Genomic DNA, 21,273 nt, shown 5'->3' with positions numbered 1-21,273 from the left:
GTTAGGAGCCAACTATACTAAAGAGTCTTCTCAAGATGTGAAACATTCCACAATCTTCACATGCAATTTAGCAAAAGAACATCAAAAGAATGTGTTGTTTTTAAATAAAGGTTGCTTAAATCATATTATAGGTAAATCTGATCTCTTTGTCAAAGTAGATGATTTAGCATGCGAACTTAGGTTGAATTTGGTGATGATAAAGAGATTTGATGTGATGGGAAAAAGGTACCCTTAAGCACGAATAAACTATTTATAAATTCTTGATATTTTGCATGTGCTAAGACTATAACACAATATTTTAAATATTGGGCAACTTGTAGCAAAAATTATCTAGTTGTATTTGAAGATAATTGTTGGAAAAAAATTTGATAAATCAAGTAATTATCATCTTGTACAACCAACTCTTGTATAATAGAGAATAGATTATTTCTTTTCAAATTGGTTTCCACTAAAATGCATGTGCTCAAATCAACCATAGATGATATTTTGTTAAGGCACCAAAACTATGGTCATTTGAATTTTCAAGGATTAAGTTTGCTTTACAAGAAGAATATGGTGAGAGGACTTTCTGTGATTCAAGCCTATGAAAAAGTTTGTTCAAAGTGTGTGCACTGAGCAAACAACATCGAGATAGTTTTTCAATGAGCATTTCACAGAGGATAAAATTTCCTTTAGGGCTTGTGCATGTTGACATCTGTGGTGATATGTAAGAGAAATTATTTGGTAAAAGTCTTCATTTTTGAATTTTTATTGATGGTTTCTCTTGTCACACATTATGTTACTTTCTTAAGTAAAAATCTTAGGCTTTTGAATGCTTCAAGAATTTTAAGAGCATGACTGAAAATCACAATGGGTATTATCTCAAAATACTCAAAACAAATAGAAGAGGAAAATTTACATTCCAAAAAGTTTTTTTACACAATAATAAGAGCATCAAGAGATAGCTCACTACAACTTATACCCCCCAACAAAATGATGTTGCAAAAAGAAAGAATTGTACTATTATGGGAATGACAAAAAGTATGTTGCAATCAAAAAATCTTCTAAATTGTTATTGGAGAGAAACAATGGCAACAATAACATACATTTTGAATAAAATTATCCACAAAATTAGTTAAGAACATTTCTCCAAAGGAAGCTTGGAGTGGTCATAAGCCTTTTCTAGCTCTTTTTCATAAATTTGTTTGTCTAGTTTTTGTTCATATTCTAGTTCAAAAGTAGAAGAATTTGAATGCAGAATCTTAACTTTGTATTTTTGTGGGATATTCTAATGCAACTAAGGGGTACAAGATCTTGAAGAAGTAGGATATGGAAATGGCAAGCTAGTATAAACAAAAACACACCAATAATCATGACCATCATAGATAAGAGTGTTCCTCATCTTCCCACAAGTTCAAGTTTTAATAGTAGTTCAAGTTCTTTTAATAAAATAAACTTAGTTGATAATTTGTTTAATGTCAAGTCCAAATTCTTCAATAAAGTTATGAAGTTTAAATAAAATTTATCACAAAATACTAAAAAGTGTAGATAGTTGTCAATTTTGTTTTGCTTGATGCAATTCAAATCAAACCCTTTGTGTAAGAAGAAATAAGTCAAAGACATAATGTGGATTGATGCTATGAATGAGATTGATAATAATAATACATAGGAATCACTTCAACTTCCAAAGATAAACATGTGATTGTTCATGTCAAATGGATTTGAAAGATGAAATATCATTCTAATAGTTCAATAAAACAATAGAAGAATCTAGATTAGTTGCCAAAAGATTCACACATGTAGAGTAGATTATTCAAAAACTTTCACTCTAGTTGTCAAAATTGATATAATCAAGATTATATTGGATATTGCTACACAATACAAGTTGCCAACATATCAAATATATATAAAATCAACATTTTATATTGGTTATTTAGATATGGAAGTATAAGTGGAACAACTTAAGGGTTATAAGGTTCTAGGCAAAGAATTGCTAATTTACAAGTTGAAAATAACTCTTTATGTATTGAAGCATGCTCCACATGTTTGGTATGCAATGATTGATAGTTATTTCTTAAAGAAGGAATTTAATACAATCTATTCAAAGACAACCTTGTATGTCTAACATATCAGTAATGATTTTCTCATTGCTTGCCTTTATAATGGAAATATTACTATATAGATAACAATAAAGCTCCCATGGAGAAATATCAGGCAAAAATGAAACTGGAATTTGAAATGTCATTTTTTGGAGTGGAAGTGCAAGAAAAATAAAAAGGTATATCTGTTTCACAAAATAAGTGTGTAGTTGATTTGTTGAAGATGTTTATAATGATGACATACATAGCCATTGCAATCCCACAACACTTGTGAGAAATTAACCAAATAAGATGTATAGATGTTTGGTTGGGAGCCCAATGTATCTCACAACCACTAGACCCAATATAGAAGTTTGGTGGGAGCCTTATATATCTCACACCCACAACCAAGGGAGGGAACCAAACTAAGGGCAACTTGGTCCTTGCATCTACTCAAATATTCAACTTTTCAATCAATTGTAGAAACAATCACTACTCAAAACACATTTATTATTTTTTAAAATCTAATTAAATACTTGACATAGACTTAGAAAGTAAACTAAAAAATACACAACTATCATTTGTAGATACATACGATTTTTACAATGATAATTAGTTCTAAAATTATATGTATGATTGAATATGCTGTAACATTATTATTTTAATTCTTATGCCAAATTGAAAAGAAAACTTTTCATCAAAAAATTATTCTATATCTTCTATGCAAACACATTTTTGTTTCTCTATGTTTTTTTGCTCTACTTTGATTTTCACTTTAGCTCTGCTTATTTCTATGCAACCTCTCACCTCCACACAAACTCCTTAAAAAGATTTTTACTACCATTTTTATTTTTCTTTGGTCTTATATTCAATAGCTCACATTACTATTCATTAAGAAGGTGAGCAACCTCCTTTTCTCAACACCTTCATCTATTTATTTGTACACTCTAAATAGAAAATATTGCCATCTAAAATATGAAATGGAGGGAATGGTGAGCAACAAGTCAAATGTCACAACTAGTATCATGTATGAGTAAATGGTCGGTCCACCCTAAAAGTGGTTTACCTTGTTTCCCATGTCGTGGTCCTAGTAGGAAAATTGATGTACAGTTGTTGAAGTCGACATAGTCTACTTCGGAGCATCTTCTTGGATAGCTTGGTACAACACGCATACGTGTCTATTACGAACAATTAAATGAACAAGGAACCCAACACCTAGTAGTCTTTTTCACAGCTATTATATCCTTGTTTTTTCTAAACATGATTGATCATTAGATTTTTTATTGAATAACTCAGACAAAGAATTTTCATGTAAATATTTCATAACTAAATGAAAGGTTGTTAAAAGAGAAATCATTACTAGAAATCATTTTTACATCATTCTATTTTCCTAATCCTCTACCAAATTCACATACTAAACATTTTACTCCATGTAACTTTACATTTGATATATAATTGACTCTTAGAGATAAAGCAATGGTCATGTGAAAAAAATTCTTTAAACTTATATCTGACCATCTCCTTACACATTTCAAGGACTTCTCCTTTTTCTTGATATTCGCTTGTATTTTAAAAGCCACTAAGAATTTGCCACATTTGACTCCTCCGTGAACAAGTCATCAAATGTAGTGTTGTAAGAGCCAAATTTTGAGTGTTTAATCTATTTTAAAGAAACATAGCTTGTTTCCTCCTCTATTATTGGTGCTTCCTCCACCTTATTAAAACATTTCTAAAACAATAATTTCTTTAGCTTTGACAACTTTTTGTCGTCTTTGATTTCCTTTTCTCCTTGCTTGGATGCCTTCTTCTATTTTTGTTTGCTTGTAGTAGTTAAGGATCTACCTACAATAGTCAAGGTTAACTTTGTTAGCCTTCACACGCATCATGTGTCACTATATACATAGTCAACATATGAACCAATAAGAATTCAAGACACTTTACAAATTTATTAAATAATTTCAAATTTATAGTCATAATTAGAAAAATAATATTTAATTATGTATTCTATTTATGTGGCACGTACAATAGTTGGAAACAACTAGAATTTGACTAGTCAACATAAAAACTCTCTCTTATGATTAATTAGAAAAGAGCGACCCTGCTAAAACTGTGTAACTACTTCGAGACCGACTTAACTCCTAAACTATAAACATACATTCATAACACATTACAAAATTTTCACATACGGTACATTGAAAATGACCCAACAACGACTGTCGTCGGGAACATATAGTGCAGCGTGGAGATGCATAAGGGGCATAAAGTAAAGATATTGGAAGCATTAGATGTTGGGGATGATACTTGGAATGGGTTTCTGTGTCTTTCCTTTGCCCCTGCAGAACCTGTCTAATTACTCCCATCTTTCAGTGGGTAGCTTTGAGTAATTGTCAGCCCACCAAAATAGTGTCGGTATCACTTCCTTTCCTCTCCCGATCTCCATCTCCCCCTTCTCATCCACCACCATTAGTTGTATCTCCTGTGTCACACACTCAGATGTTGCACTAAGAATACCACACACCATTTTTCTGACGTGCACTAACTTTTCGTCACTTCCCATTGTTTTTAAATCTTTGTGCAGATAATTGATGCGCTCCCAAAATCTGTATGCTTCAATCACTGAGATGCTAGGAATGCTGCACTTCCGCTTTATCCTTTTTTTCTCATCCTTGCAGAAACATTTTTCGTCCCGAAAAATATAATATAGTTTAAAGTGACTTTTCAAATGGGTGAGAGCATAGTCCAAGCTAGAACTCAACTCCGACATCTGTTTTGATCTACCCACGAACAGCAACATCATTTCTGCACATGGCAACCCTTGTTTCATCTGTTATAAGGAAAAACGCACACAGAGTAAATTCTTCCACATACATGCATATCGATTCGATGGAATGATTTAATAAATATTGAAAATCACTTAACTTCACCTCTGGTTTAGTGAAGGGCAGACTTCGAAAAACAAATTGATTGTAGTTGCACATCTTCTCCCATTCTGATTTTCTGAGCTCTTCTTCACGACCCTGTGAAAATGGAAATGCCTCTTCTCCCCACCTTGATATCATCTCCCATGCGTTCTTGTTGGAGATTATTCCTCTGCCATCCAACACCATCACAGTTGGAGGTGTTGGAGACCATGATGATGAATTGTCTGGGACTTCTATTAAAGAAAAGAAGTGTTCTAATGACTGTTTAATCAACCATGGATTAGGGACCACTGGCCATGGAACCTTTGCAGCAACTCTCTTGAACTCATCCTCCTCTGTCTCATCACAATCTGGAACCCAGACCACTTCGACCAGATTGTGATGCCTGCTTTGCATCTTCATATATATATCCTTGAATGCTAAATAGCGCCTCTTGCACATGAGCAAGCTTGTAAGAAGAAGTAATACCACTTTTCCTTGTATATCCATGAGCTTCACCTATAATTTGTGTTTTAAATGTTAGGTAGCATAACCGACTTGCAAAAGCCTTCTGATTAATAATAAAAGTTCGAAATTAAGAATCCAGAAAACATAGAAATACCTACTGATTTTTCCTGTGGAGGAAATCTGTTTGCAGTATTGCTCTCAGGATTTCAACATTGCTCTCATTAGGAATCCTTAAGAGAGCAGCTGCTTCATTTAATACATACGAGACATCTTCCCATGTGGACAAACATTTTATTCCTTCTACTTCTGAACCAGCTCTGCTCCTGTAAACAGAGGTGTGTCTTCCATAGATTTCGGGGAATGTAGCATACACCTTACCAAAGAATGAGGAAAACTTAGAGCTTGAAGGCGTATAAGCCACAATTCTATTTGTCACTTCAGATGGCAATTCACTGAAATATCTACCGGCATATATGATTGACAACCCTCTTGAGCTCAAATCTAGTCGTTGCATATTTTTTTCAAATAAGTTCCCATCAATTTGACAGCGTCTATGCTCGTCAGCTTCGATAATGAAGATGAGAGAGGAGGCTGATGTGAATGAATATAAGGGGTGTCCATTAATGTCGATCAGTAGACCTTCATCAAATACCTTTATTGCCGCTACCTTCAACATAAAGCTTTCTGTCCATCCTCTGTTTCCTGCAAAGCAAGACGAGTAATAGAATGATTCAAATCTTTCATTCGCTACAAATGAAATACAATCAAATATAAGATATAATATCAGATGGAGATGAATAGCCGGTCCTACATCCCAAGAGCAGTCTGTTAGCACCACGAAATTCCAATCTTCTTTCTCCCTCTGCATTTCTATCCACCGCCTGATCATCTTTTCACTTCTTGAAATATTTAGCCGCCACAAGCTCTGAACAGATCCCACATTGTCCATCCATTTTTCACCTAGGTTCCCACAATTTGACAGGTCTAAACTTATTAGCGATGTCAAGCCGTGAAAATCGCTAGAAAGCTCCTCCAGGTTAGAGCACGTCGACAAATCCAGCGTTTCCAAGCATCCAAGCTGGCCGAAACAATCAGGAAGTTTGTACAGGCTTTTGCATTTGGACAGAACCAAGTATTTTAGAGCTCGAAGACACCCAAAGTCACTGCACAATTCCTGTGTGTTATCGCACCTTGATAATTCTAACCTTTCCAAACAGCCAAGCTTCCCAAAGCCTTCAGGTAGTCTTGACAAACTCTTACAACCAGACATGCTTAATATTTTTAATCCTGCCAAGCAATGAAAGTCATCGCACAATTCTTGCAAACTTTCACATCCATCTAGGTATAACTTTTCCAGGCAACTCAATTGACCGAAGCCGATGGGAAGCACCTTTAAGCTCTTACAGAAGCTCAATGATAAACTTGTCAATGTTGTGAATTTGCAAATCTCTTCTGGTATTTCCTTCAAATTTGAAATCCCAGAAAATGATATTGTATTTTCTGATAAAGACAACTTGCAGATCCCGTTCGGGAGACTGATTAACTTTTTACACCCATTGACATTTATATATTTTAAGGATGGTAAGTTTTCAAGCCCTTCTGGTAACCGAACGAGACTGGAGCAACTCCATAAGTTCAGTGACTGTAATAACAATAGCTTCTGGAATTCACATGGTAGCTCTTCCAATGCCCAGCAACTCATCAAACCAAGCTTGGTAAGGGAGCTTAGCTCTCCAAATCCTTCTCCTAACCGCATCAGGTCACTACACGCGTCTAAATGTAACTCTTGTAGTGATCGGAGCTTCCGAATTGACCCGGGTAGCTCCTTCAGACCTTCAATACGAGACAGTTTTAACTTCTGTAGACCATAAACATTCACAAAGCTTGAGATTTGTGTATTATGAAATCCATGCAACTCCAAATGTTTTAAATTAATGAGATGCCCAAGCCCTATATCTGCATGTGTATCGCCCCCATAAGTTCCCCAACTCCTCTTAGTTATATCGCCCCCGAAAGTTCCCCAGCTCCTCCTAAGTTTGAGTACTTGCAATGTAGAAAAATTCTGCATCCAAAAGGGGCTCATTAACAACATTTGAAAATAAGAAAACCATTATAATTGGTAGGGAAAAAGACGGGTCAAAGTTTGCGAGTAGAGACGGCAACTTACCTTGGGCAGGCTCCAAATTTCATTCTCCATGAAAGTATAATCCATGAAGCGTAAGTTTTTAATCTTACATATATCGATCCCCAAATTGGGCACCCTATACGCTTGTAGAAACCTCAGCGCATCAAATTGTTTACTGCATTGCCCGCACACAGTTGTATCGCTTCCCATGGCAAGTACTCGGAGAGACCTACTCATAGTGCCTAATGCTTTTGCACATACATGGGATGACTCATAGATGCCATTTAGCCAAACTCCTTTTGTTTTGTGCAGGTCCTGGATACATTCAAATTAAGAAATTTTATTATGAGTCAAAGTAATTTATAAAATCTCAATCTTTATCTCTATAATGCTTTATGAGTCTTCTTACCCATTCATTTTCCAAGCCGATGGAAAAATCATATGCAATTGTGTATCGATTGCCTTTTGATTTATGACGACCTGCTGTCAATATAAGATCGTGAATGCTTACTCTCTCTACTGTTGTTCTATACTCATAATAATACCCAAAAGCAGATTCAACCCCTATTCTTTTGACCAGAGCACCTTCTAGTAGACAAGCGAGTTCTTCCTCTCCAACAATGCAGGCAACTTCATTCCACTCCCAATCTTAGAAAAATGAGCAGATGTCAAGGAACGCCTCCTGAGCGCTGGGTGTAAGCTCATTGTAAGCAAAAAGAATTCTAGATTCCTCAAAAGAGTCTTCCTTGTCACAGCTGAAATCATTTCCATCACTTAGCCAGCCAACAACTTTTTCGTAAGCTTCAACCTTATTATTTCGCTTATGGAGATAGGCTCCTACCACTTCCAAAAACAGAGGACAGCAACTGCATTTCTCCGCTATCTCCTTAGCCAGAGGCCTTTCTTCAACTATGGTATCCATGTCTCTTTCAGCATCAATTCTTCTTCACAACACTTGAAGGGCTGCCTCGGCAGACAAGAGTTCAATGGAGTATAATTTACAGGGTTTAATTCCACAGCTTTCAAACACGCCAGATATATTTGTTTTTCTAGCTGTTACAAGAATCCTGACTTTTCTTTTTGGACTGTTTATCAGCTTGGGTAGAAGCCCTTCCAGATGTTCTTTCTTTAAGACATTGTCGATGTATATGAAAACAACTTCTTTCTCTATAATCGACTTCAGCTCTTTTTGTCCATCCTGAAAGTCTCTTACGGTGCCATGTTTTATACCAGTCAAGTCGCTCAAAATCTGAGATTGGATTTTTTCAATGTTAGGATTAAATTCCAGATTTTTTATGAGAGTGACCTTTGAATATTTCCAGCCCTGCAGATTTAAAGATGCAAACACTTCATTTGCCAAGGTGGTTTTCCCTGCACCGCCAATGCCATGTACAACCACGGCCACAGCTGGCTTGTCATGGTCCCACTCAAGGAGTTTAATCACTTCAGTAATGTTGTGATCTATGCCCACAACTACACATAAAAATAGTATATTAGCTTTTTAAAAATCATATACTTGCCATGAACAGATGGCATACTGATAAATAAATAGAGATAATTTACCTGCAGAACTATGGGATGGAACAGGTCGTTGGCTGCATACGATATTATTGTGAACAACATCTAGAGTAGAGAGACTGATTTCCGAATGGAGCATCCTGCCCGTTTCATCCACTTGTCTGCGAAGCTTTACAAGTTCTTCCCCATCCCTTCCAGCCACCCACAATCTTCCAATTTTATGCAATAAAGTGTCATGTTTTAAGAGGATGGAAACACATAATGTAGGGAAAACAAGCTACATAAATTTGTTTAAAACATAACGTATATAAATAATTTGATCTAAATTAATAAAATTTATTATCGAATATTTTATTTAGTAAAAATTTACAAAACTTAAATATGTGCAGAAATGTATATATACAAGCCCTTATGATCAAAGACATTATTAAACTTATCTCAAAGAATAGAGACACCATCTCTAGTTGGTGCCCTGTCACCTTGCTCAAATTTTATAAAATCATAGCAAAGGCCATGATACCCTTCTTCAATCTTTCTTCTTGTAACAAATTTGTAATCAATTTCATCATTCCCATTCTCCCTCCCAAACTAAGTATTAAACTTTTTTACCTCAACTCCTTACAATATCTTCAAAGATTGACACTAGCTTTTCTCTCACTACTCTATACGTATCAAACAATTTACTTACAACAGCTTCTTGACTTATTACTTTCATCATGCCCATCATCCCTTCCAAGCTAAGTATCAAACTCTTTACCTTTACCTTAACCCCTTTCAATGTCCTCAAAGCTTGGCATTGGCTTTCCTCTAACCACTCCAGGTTGAAATCTACTTACAATGTCTTTCTAGATTTTTTCCTAATTCCTCATCTTAGTGTCAAATGGTCTTGTTGCTTTAATAGTGCCTTCCTGCCTTTATAATTCCAAAAAGTGGTTTAGACTATTGATATTGCTCCTCTTCCTTTTTATTGGGGGATTTGAAACAGCCTACGATACTATTTTTAAATCAGCTCCTTCAATTTATTGTCAAGATCAAAATGGTATCACATTCCATCAAACTACATTGGACATGACCTTAATATCATTCCTTAAAAGTATTCAAAAATAAAAAAAATTGAAACATCTTACAATACTATTTTCTTTTTACTCGTATCTTTTAGTCCTTCAATTTATACCGAAGATCTAAGGAATGTCCATTTCATCAAGTTCACATTAACCATTATCCTAATTTCATTCCTTAAAACATCAGACCTCTACACTCAACAATAGTCAATTCCAAATAAACCTCCCCCCCTAAAAAAAATACTCTATTTATTTATTTTTAATTTATAAATGTGATACACGTACCGGATCTGAAACTATTGCAACAAAATTTGTTTAAAAACACTAATCCACAACTTGAGGACTTGTGCTCAGCCAAAAACGTTTTATAAATTTCTAAGACTGCGCAGCTGTTTCTAGATGGCTATCCCTGTACACATTGTTACAATAATTTTTTTTAATTTAAATTATTTGTTTTCTTTATACTTTCCAGGAAGCATTTGAAGAGCTAATACTCACTACTAGGGAAGAGAGGAAGAAATTACTGTATTTTTTTTTCTCAAATTTAAATAGGTACATACCTTCCTATAAGCTTCCTTTTCTTCTGTATACAACATAAGATTGCCCCATGCACAATTAGCTGTATAGACTCCTCCATTTTGGCCTGCATCTCTCTCTTTAAATGAGGCAAACGCTGAAGCTGCAGTATTAATTTGGCCAAATAGTTCATGGATTTCAGAAGTCTTAAGCACTCCTCCTTGTTCTGTTTGATTTTGTCCAGCCTTTCAATAACTGTAGCCACCAGTAGAAATCCCACTCCGGCCCAATGAACATTCCCAACGGCATTCAATACTGATATTGCTGTACTATGTTTATCCCCAGAATAGTCTGATATCTGCACAATGTATATAACAAACAAATTCACACCTCCAGGGAAAAATCTTTTTAGCCCTACAAACTATTTGACAATTATTCTCTGCGTAATTGTGTTGCAAAAAACTACTCCACTTTTAGCTCTTCAAAACAAAAGAGGAAAGAATATACATGGATGTAATTTTGCACCTGGGTGGAAATTAGTCTGACATTTTTTGAGGCTTCTTCTGAAAATGTAGCAACGTGGGATGGAGACGGTAGCTCCAGTCGCACAGAAGCCAAATTGTTATCAGTGGCTCTTTGTTTCCCCTACAAACAAAGCCTCATATACTAAGCATCCTTGAACCAAATATCTGAATAGCAATATAATAAGCATTGAGTCTTAATTAAGCGTGCAAAAGAAAGGGTTTGTACCTTGTTGATGGAATGATACAGAAGAGTGTCAATATTGTTGACTAATTGTTGTAGATAGTCTGGCGTGCTTGTGTCTGTGCTCAGAATCTGATCTATTATTTGAGCATGCGTCACAGGGGATTTTGGGGAAGACATTATTATGGATGCAAATGAAATGATAAAAAAAGGACGATCTGAAATAACGAATTGCTGCGGATAACTGCACGCCCCACTTATCTAAGAGCTAGAATGTGTATAGGTAGAATGGAACTTAGGAAGTCCATTATATAAGCACTGCTGCAAGGCTATCTTAGTCTTCACTGCTAAAATTGAAGTCCTGGTTATCTTCCGAGTTGCTTCTTCGAAAGTCCAGAACGTCCTTGCTCGGTGGACAAAAACATAAAGGGAATTTGGGTCCACTAGGAAGTGACAAGGCTTCTTTCCTGAGGGTTTTATACTCCGTATGCATGAGAGAGCGATCATTATTTTGAAAACAAAGTAGACACGCAATGTCCTCATTTCTGTGCGATCATTATAAACACATCAAATCGGTGTTTTCTTTTGGTCAGATCAAATCAGTGGAAATGAAAGCAGCGTCATTCTGATCTTTCCTGGAAAGAAAGGGTGAATGGTGGTGCGCCATCAATTCAATCACGTCACATAAGCAAATGGTGTTCCTGTCCGCCACTGAAGTCATACGCATCATTTCGAAAGCGATTTTTACAAATAGGGGACAGGGCCTCATAAGGGAAAGGGCCATTGGTAGTGCGGGTTACTAGGGGAAAGGGCTTGCACCTTAACTTTGCGCTTTTCAAAATTATACGTGAAAATTTCAAATCACTCCGATTTTTGTATAGCAGCTTACTTGGCAAGTCTCTTGCTTATAACTAAGGTTTCAGGGTCACATCATCAAATATGATGCCACATCAGCATGCTTTTTGCCAAGGTGTCCAAAAAAGCCAAAAAAAAAAAAGTGAGACCAATAGGTGTGCGAAAGGGCCCCAATACTTGTGCAGCTGATGTGGCATCACATGATTGGTTACTTTTCACAACAAATGGTATATTTCATTCAATTATTGATACATATCATACAACTATTGGTGCAATGTTATACAAAGGTTGGATATTAAATCAACAAGTAATGGGGTATTAAATCAACAACTTCTATCACAAGATTTGGAACACGCTCAACTACTGGGTCCTTTCCCCTATGTAGTTTTTAAAATGTAAATGTTTGCAGATAATTCATCATGCAATTCATCAAAATAACATATTGAATGTTAGGGGAAACATAATATTAGTCATTAGTACATATTGTGAATGGTATATCATTTTTTTACGATTTTTTGTTGTTTTCTATATTTGAACACTTGTAATACAATTTATGTTATTTTAACATATTTTAATTTAAAAAATGACATATACAACATAATTATATCTTAACCTATTTCAATACTATTCTAAAATCTTCACTTCATTTTTAAAATTGTTTTATATCCTATCTATAATACCAATGCTTAGCCTAATTTCTTACACAGTAGAATCTAAATAATTGATAATTAACCCTAAATTTATTTCTCTATAACTTAAAATGAAAAATTGCGATACTAAAATTATACACCCAATAACCTAAAATAATATTTATTGGTCGTAATATTGTACACTTCATATCTAACATCTATAACTTTTAACATCTTAATATTCTAAACCTTTAACTTTATCACATTTGTAGATGTCTTTGGAATATCCCCATAGACAACACAACTTCTTCATTTGACACCAATTAAAGGTTTGTGGCCAAATAGTGGAGCATGTGATGTAGGCCAATAAGACTAGAACATGTACTATAATAAATATTTTTCATCACATAAGCCCATTTTTGTTTGGAGATACCCACTTAGTTATCTTGACTCAACCTTGATAAGGGTATTCTCCTTTTGAGTAAATATTCACCCTCTTTATTTTAAATCCTTTAGTTCTATTCTACATCAAATATAACACCAAAGATTTCTTTATTTTATTTTCCAAATGTACTACTGCTTTGTCTACGACAAACATTGGCTTGACTCCTTAGCCTCCTACTTGGGGCTTTGTGAAAATTTTCCTAGGCCAATGTTAGAGTGTGGGGGAGGGAAACCACCTCAACCTTGCTTCAAGGTGAGCCCCAAACAAAGACTTTAGGGATGGGGGTTTCAAAGATTCACATAACGTATTGACACAAGATGCAAAAGATATTCAGTTTTTCAATGTATGCCCATAAGTCATTATTGGCCAGAGGGTTGTTGTCAGTACCCATACATAACATGACTATCTAAGTTCAAGTTGAAATACAAAGAGGGTTTTAAGCATTGGGTTTCTATTTAATTTTTTTCAGGTACATGTTAAATGATAAGATTGGTGAGAAGATAATGCAAGAGCATCATTAGTTACAATACAAGAGCAATCTTGCATCAATCAAAAACAATTCTTTTCTTGCTTTCAAACTATAGTTGTCTCAACATTTTCTATCACATTTCACCATACTACTCTTTCACACCTTGCAAATCTGGATTTATATCTAACATGACATCATCTACACCATATCCAAAAATCTTGTGATTTGCATTCATCATTAGGAAGTTATTTCTCTATGAAGTTACAATCAATTTCTCTCTCAAATTATTTTGGGTCTAATTGGGACATTCTGAGTTTTTGGATATTCTCGAAATGTGTGGAGCTAAGTGAACCATCATTGAAGGTATTTTGGACCCTGGGGAAGTCTTTCCCATGGTTTGTAGAGCATCATCTTGTGTTTTGAGTCTGATCTACACGTTTTACCATATCTTGGGTTTTGTGAACCTTTGCAGCTACCTTGGACCTTTGTTAGAGATGGAGAAATGCATTTAAAATCATTTTGTAATCAATCTAGAATTTTTTTTATTAGATAAAGTAGGATAGGCTTGTACCATAATAAAAAGAAAAAATGGGATAGGCTTGTATCACAACAAGCCACCACAAGGACACACTAAGGGGAGAGCTCACAAGAAGTGAGACAATCCAGGCAACACCTAAAAAGGCCAACCTTTTTTTGAAAAGTAGCTTTTGATTAGAGACATAACCAATAGGAAACAAAGTCCCAAGCACCCAAAACTACCCAATCAAAACAAAAGGGGTTTAGGAACGAACCCCAAACAATCTTAACAACCACCCTTAAGATGGGAATGTTGGATATTGTTGTTGCTAGGATATGTTGTTGTCATTGATGTCAACATATTCCTGTGTTTTGGTGTTTCAGTGATTGTAGAGAGTTGATCTGGTTGGTTCATCTATTTGATATGCTGAATCAACTAGAGATACTTGATTCGGTGCTGGTTTCATAGTGCTATGTGGTGATTTGGTCGAGTCATGGATTCTGGTATGAGAGTTGGTTTTTTAGTGTTCAGTGTTGCAGTGTTCTGGTATTTGATCCGTTGTGCTCCAGAATGATTATATATTGAGTTGCTGATTTGGGAGAGTGTTTGGGATGTTCATGTTTATCTTCAATTCAGATGGTCCGTGACTTGGTGCTCCACAAGTTATCTTTCTAGTCCTAGTCGCTGCTGTTTGAATGTTCTTGAGTATCAACGTGTTGATCGATGAAGATTTGATTAAGTGGTGTTGGTGCAACTATTGCAGATGGTTCTAACATGCTTTTTCGTGTTTCCTAATCACGTCCTATTTATTTTGCTGGTCTACATTGATTATTGTGCACATTTATTAAGGATCTTATGGGTTCAGTGATGTTATTCGTGTTATGCGATATTTTCGGTGGTGTAGTGTGTTGTGGATGATCTTGGCGAGATTTCTAGTGGTGTTGCATGTTTGAGGAATTTATCTGGGTCCATGCTATTTCGTTATGGCATTGTATTAGTCTAGTGGTTGATTTATGTATCGTGTGATGTAATTTTGTAATTAGGTCTGAAGGGTTGAGCTGACCTTGTAGTCAAGGTTGATGATGTGTATAAATAGGTGTCATATTCATGTAATTTGGTGATCGGTGTTGTGTCTACATTATCAGAGAATGGTGTATGTGTGAACAAGAGAATTCATCTTTCGGTGAGAAATGTAGAGTAGAGAGTGTTGCAAGGCAGAAAAACGTGCTTGACAGGAACTGTCATCAGGCATTTGAAGATGCTATTCTTTCAGTTCATGTAAACCAGATTGCTATTCGAATGTTCTTGTAATGTAGTGAAACTTCCCTGAGGGTTGTAGCCTTCCGGTTTATTATATTTTGAGCAGTGAGCTCTAGGCAGTGTGCCTGAATGCATGTGCATTCCCCATTGAAATATTTACACATAGTACTGCAAAGTATTATCTTATTGTGGGTAGGTTCCCACCGTGGTTTTTGGTGTAGGTGCACCAAGGCAAACAAATTCAAATTTGAAGACCTTCGAGACCAAGGAGGAGTGTCCAACATCAAACAAATTCAATAAAATCAATTATGAGATCCTAAAGCCAATAATGGCTTTTGAAACTAAAAAAAAACCAAAAAGTTGTCAAATTGTCCTGAAAGTTGTAAAATGTTGGATATTGGGTCAAAACACCCAAAAATGGATTTAGGAGGGTTTAGATTCATCAAATATGCCAATAAGGATGAAAATCCAATAATTGTAGGTGTATGTTGGAAAAGTGGTGTCAACCTGTAGGAGGAGAAAACAATTCAAACACACACATGAAACATTGCATTAGAGGTTAGAAATCAATAAAAACAAGTTAATAGATCTAAACTCTTAAAATCATTCCATGTTCCTCTATCTCCATGGATATTCAAGATTCAAGGTGGCTCTCAGCTTGGAAGAGCACTTGATTATTTAAGATGACAACCTAAAGAACGAGATTTATGATTCTAAGATCTGAATGGAATGCAACCAAGATCCTAGTGATGATTTAGATATGAAACTAGATTATGATAGGATGCAAGATATTGATATGAATCTTAAACTAGTATGAAAATGATACTAAGATGAAGCTAACATGATATGAGATTAACACGATATATCTAAGATTAGAATGCTATCAAAATGATCTAACATGCTATTCTATCAAAGAGAGATAATATGCTTAATGTTATGAGACTATAAGTTTGATGCACAAAGACTTCATTTTTTTGAAGAAGGAATGGGCTCTATTTATAGGGAAAATAGGGCAATGGATGGTCAAGATTGGATGATCTTATCAAGGGCTTGGATTGAAAGTTATCAATCCATGCACTCAATTCTCACCAATGAAATGGTGACAATTGTCAACAAGAGACTGCTCAAGAGAGGAGATGTAAGAAGCATTAAATGCTTGAGAAGACCTCATGGTTACCTTAGGAGGTAAGGGTTAAGGTTAGGTTAAGGTTATCCATTGGATAAAGTTTTTACCCAAAGGGTAAACTCTTGTGCAAGGGTTAAAGGGATAACCATGGTCAAAGCAATGAATGCTTGATGAGACCCTTGGGTTAGAGGAAGGTTGAGTTTAGAGAGAAAGTCTCTAATCATGTAAGAAGGTTCAGTTAACCATTAATGGTTTGGAAGACTTTCAAGGTTAACTTGTTGAAGACATAAAGCCTTTAATGGTTTTCAATGACTTTAAGGGTTTGAGAAGTGACTTCCCTTTGTTTAGGGATGTGACAATATTTAGGAGATGGGTTAGGCTAATTTAGAAGTGGTTAGAAGAATCTAGAAGGGGGTTTAGGAGACAAGTGGGAGATGTAGGATTTTGCAAGTGGGTGGGGAAAATAGAATTTAATTAAAATAAAATTAATTTATTTCAATTGTGGTTGCAACTTGCATATGTAGGATTTTGCAAGTGGGGGGATTTAATTAAATGGGCTAGAAGGGGGATTTAATTAAATGGTTTAGATAGAAGAAGGGTATATTAATTAAATCTTAATTTAATTAATTGGAAGAATTAAGAATAATTAAATGATTAGAATTCACTTAATTCATTGTGCAACTTTTAGGTGTCTACATTTTGCCCCTCTTTGAGTTAATGTGTGACCACATGTTGATTCAAAGAAAATCTTGCCGGATATGATGTTTGTGTTGAAATGTCGATATGATGCCCCAGATTTGATGAAAGATATTGATGATTCCCCTGATATGAAGAATCGATTTGATATGAAACTGATATGAAATTGATGTCAAGATTTGATATGATAATGCCCCCTCGGGAGATTATTTGTGCACAAAAGGCATGAATGATCTCTCGAAAGAAGAAGCATGTTGTTTGAAAGATAGAAGAGTGGATAGTGATTACATGCATGGGTTTGATAAGATTGATTAGATTGATTGGATTGAGATCAAGTTTGGTTTCAGGTATGACACCTCCTGTATAAGACATGGATGATCGAGTGTCTAGTTTCAGGAATGATACCGCCTATATAAGACATGGATGATCAAGTGTATGGTTTCAGGAATGATACCGCAAGCATAAGATATGGATGATCGAGCGTCTGGTTTTAGGAACAATCTATCCTGTATAAGAGCTGATCAAAACACCTGGTTTCAGGAATGATATATCCTATATAGAAACATTTGGTTTGAGGAACGATATATCCTGTATAAGAACTGATCAAAACATCTAGTTTCGGGAAAGATACATCCTGTATAAGACATGATAGAAGATAGTTTGGAAGAATGATAGAAGATAGTTTGGAAGAATGATGAAGATAGGAAAGTGAAGAAAGATTCCATTATGATGCGATAGATATGCATGTGAGGGATGCAATGATGAATGATATGCATTATGTTTTGATATGAGATTATATGAGGATGATGTGATGCTTAGATAAATTCTCTTGATCTCGATTATGACACAAATGTATGATTCATGATGAGATGAACGAAAATGTGATGATGTATTGCATTGATTTATGAGATGTGAGATGTTTATGATAATGATAATGATAATGAAATGATACTAATGCAAGATTAAAAATGATGTGCAACCTAATGCAAGATTAAGATGATAATGATGTGGAGCTAATGCAAAGATTAATATGCATTCTCGTTCTTAATGTTGCCATCTATTATGATCAAAGTGCCAGTGCTTCCTTTGTTTTCATCATCGAGCCTTGATTTGTTGAAAGTTGATACAAGCATCATGGTATAATTGAACCATAACGACCTGAGTATAACTTTCATGGATTTTGATATTGCAAGATGACACAAGCATCGAGGTATAATTGAACCAAGATGACCTGAGTGTTGCTTGCGTAAACAGACAAGAGTTAACCTTTGTCCCATACAAATCTGAAATGTCCTTAGTGATATGCCACCTGATTGCTTCGTAGGACAAATTTGCATGGTAAAAAACTTCACTCATAGATAGAAGACAAATAAAACATCACATTCCTTCCTTGCTTCTCTTGTCATTGAGACATCCTTGAGTTACTTTAGGAGATATGATAAGCAAAAATTAACAACCATAAGTAAGCATACATGCTATTCAGGATGTACTCTTGTCAAATAAAACATCTTGCAAATAGATCTTTGTTTAGTTGAAATTAGTTCAAGTCTATGATGTCTAGCCTCCTTGCATTGTCGTTTGTCATTTGTTGGTTGTTTGATCCTTGTTGTCTTGCTACGTGTTTGGTCTGATGTTGAAAATCCCGAAGGCGAAATGCCCCAACGAGGTCAGGATTTTGCCCCTTGTTGTTGATACTACTTCGATATGGATATGTACATTGATCACCAAGCCATGGTGGGATACGATTTGGATAATTGATTCAGATAAACCAAGGACAGTGACTATGCTAAGTATGTCCAGGATTGATAAGCATTTGTGAATTTCTGGTGATGACTCAGGTGGGAGGATATGATATGTACAATATGATTTGTGAAACATGTACTACCATCAATTTATAGAGATAAGGCTAACTAGAACAAAATCTAGTAGTCATATTGATCTATGTCATTGTTTTGATTTGTTCGATGATTGATAAGAATGTCTGATTTCAAAGAGTGAGTACCCTGTATAAGACCGATATGTCTGGTTTCGAGTGTACTTATCCCTGTATAAGACATGTTTGATGTTGATGTTGATAGATGGATTAATTATCAAGACTCGATGATTGATAGGAATGTCTGGTTTCAAAGAGTGAGTACCCTGTGTAAGACCGATCTGTCTGGTTTCGAGTGTACCTATCCCTATATAAGACATGTTTGATGTTGATGTTGATTTCGAGTAATGAATTTATTAACAAGACATGTGATCAGTTTGAATGCAGACTTTGAGAGTTTTCCTATTGTTGATTTGATTTGATGGATGGCCCATGTGTTCATGCTTTGATTTTCAATTTTTATTTGATTTTGTCGATTTTGTCGATTTTTAGTTTTTGGATATTTTGATTTTTTTGAGTTTTTAGATATTTAGATTTTTTTATTTTTTGGATATTTTGAATTTTGAGTTTTTGGATATTTAGATTTTTTTGAGTTTTTGGATATTTAGATTTTTTTGGGTTTTTTTGATTAGAAGAAAGATGTATTTGGTTGCCCCAATGTATAGCAAGACAAGGAATATTATGAATGGATGATTGAACCATTGAGGTGGAAATGGATTTGTTGTCCATAGTTTTGATCAAGATCAAGGATGGAATAGGGGATATGGATAGAGATAGGATATGGATAGCACTAGATGATAGAAGCAATGCATATATAGGATTGATAGATATGGATTAGAGGATATGGATGAGGTAAAGCAAGATTGTAGATAGAATTGGATGATAGAAGAAATGAATAGATAGGATAAGGGATATGGATTAGAAGATATGAATGAGGTAAAACAAGATTGTAGATATAATTGGATGATAGAAGAAATGAATAGATAGGATAAGGGATATGGATTAGCAGATATGAATGAGGTAAAGCAAGATTGTAGATAGCACTGGATGATAGAGGAAATGAATAGATAGGATAGATGGTATGGATAAAGCGAAGAAAGATCATAGATAGCATTGGATGATAGAAGTAATGAATAAATAGGATAAGGGATATGGATTAGAAGATATGAATGAGGTAAAGCAAGATTGTAGATAGAATTGGATGATAGAAGAAATGAATAGATAGGATAAGGGATATGGATTAGAGGATATGGATGATATGGTAGGAGGAATAGAGTGGATGGACTTTTCCCCCAAGCATAGAGGTTTCCATAGATTGTCACACTATTTAGCATCGCCTGAATAAGTGTTCCTGAACTTTTCAAAGATAGAGACCAAACCCACACTTAGAACCTCCAAAAAATTTAACTAAATATTTCTAGCAACTGGGAAGTAGACTCAAAAGGGAAGAAGAATCCCAAACTGGATCAAGGTACTTAGTCTTTGATTACCCATGTGTGTGCAAGTGGGTTTATTCCGGCTCATATGATCATTGTAATCTTCAGAATCCAGCATGGCTAGCTACATGAGTTACCTTGACTTCAAAAGCATCCTAGATAGAACCTCACTACCAGTGAGCATCCATAGCCCTGACGAGGTTATCGCTGTAATCTCACAAATATTGCTCCATTGCCAGCCAGGCGTCCATAGCCCCGATGGAGTTACTTGTTGTTAGTGAATGGATTTTGCCTTTCCTTTAAAATAATTAACCTCAAACTCTGTCACCTTCTTTTAAAGACAAATGTTCGACTGAATAGTTGGGTAAGTGCAACATATACTACTTCCCTTTGAATTTTTCATAGGTACAACTCTCTCTATTAGTTATTCAAGGAATAGTCTAATTAATTTCTAATTGGTATGCTTTTAACCTGAAAGCACGTAAGGCTACCTACTTCATTCTTAGATGAAAGGCTAATGATTTACACATATTTCAAAGAAGAATTAGTTTTCTAAATGCTTCAACACGGAAAATAGAGGTGACCAAAACAAAGTCCAGAACACTAGTTTAAAAGTT

General features: G+C 35.2%; 2 protein-coding genes across 4 annotated transcripts; both read right to left on the bottom strand.

Moving 5' to 3' along the window:
• Nucleotides 1-4,033: 4,033 nt before the first annotated feature.
• On the bottom strand, nt 4,034-8,089 carry LOC131033964 (disease resistance protein TAO1). Of its 3 annotated transcripts, none has more exons than XM_059208079.1 (5): nt 7,960-8,089; nt 7,593-7,865; nt 5,580-7,487; nt 4,982-5,476; nt 4,034-4,881 (listed from the first exon to the last, which is right to left on the bottom strand). In XM_059208079.1, exons 2-3 carry the CDS (start codon nt 7,785-7,787, stop codon nt 5,580-5,582), a joined length of 2,103 nt encoding a protein of 700 aa, XP_059064062.1. In that variant the 5' UTR covers nt 7,788-7,865; nt 7,960-8,089; the 3' UTR covers nt 4,034-4,881; nt 4,982-5,476. The 3 variants fall into 3 exon arrangements, with proteins under 3 accessions (XP_059064062.1, XP_059064063.1, XP_059064064.1); XM_059208080.1 differs by having other exon boundaries at nt 5,584-7,487; XM_059208081.1 differs by lacking the exons at nt 4,034-4,881; nt 4,982-5,476 and having other exon boundaries at nt 5,706-6,127; nt 6,237-7,487.
• Nucleotides 8,090-8,463: 374 nt separating this feature from the next.
• LOC131855853 (uncharacterized) lies at nt 8,464-11,840 on the bottom strand. Its single transcript, XM_059208082.1, has 5 exons — nt 11,396-11,840; nt 11,171-11,290; nt 10,690-11,003; nt 9,114-9,277; nt 8,464-9,023 (listed from the first exon to the last, which is right to left on the bottom strand). The coding sequence occupies exons 1-5, from the start codon at nt 11,528-11,530 to the stop codon at nt 8,497-8,499; spliced, it is 1,260 nt and encodes a 419-aa protein (XP_059064065.1). The 5' UTR covers nt 11,531-11,840; the 3' UTR covers nt 8,464-8,496.
• Nucleotides 11,841-21,273: the final 9,433 nt, after the last annotated feature.

The sequence above is a fragment of the Cryptomeria japonica genome, chromosome 7 (genome assembly GCF_030272615.1).
Source record: "Cryptomeria japonica chromosome 7, Sugi_1.0, whole genome shotgun sequence".
In the NCBI taxonomy this organism is placed as follows: Eukaryota; Viridiplantae; Streptophyta; class Pinopsida; order Cupressales; family Cupressaceae; genus Cryptomeria; species Cryptomeria japonica.
Note: the sequence above shows the minus strand (reverse complement) of the source record. Positions and strands in the feature narration are given on the sequence as shown.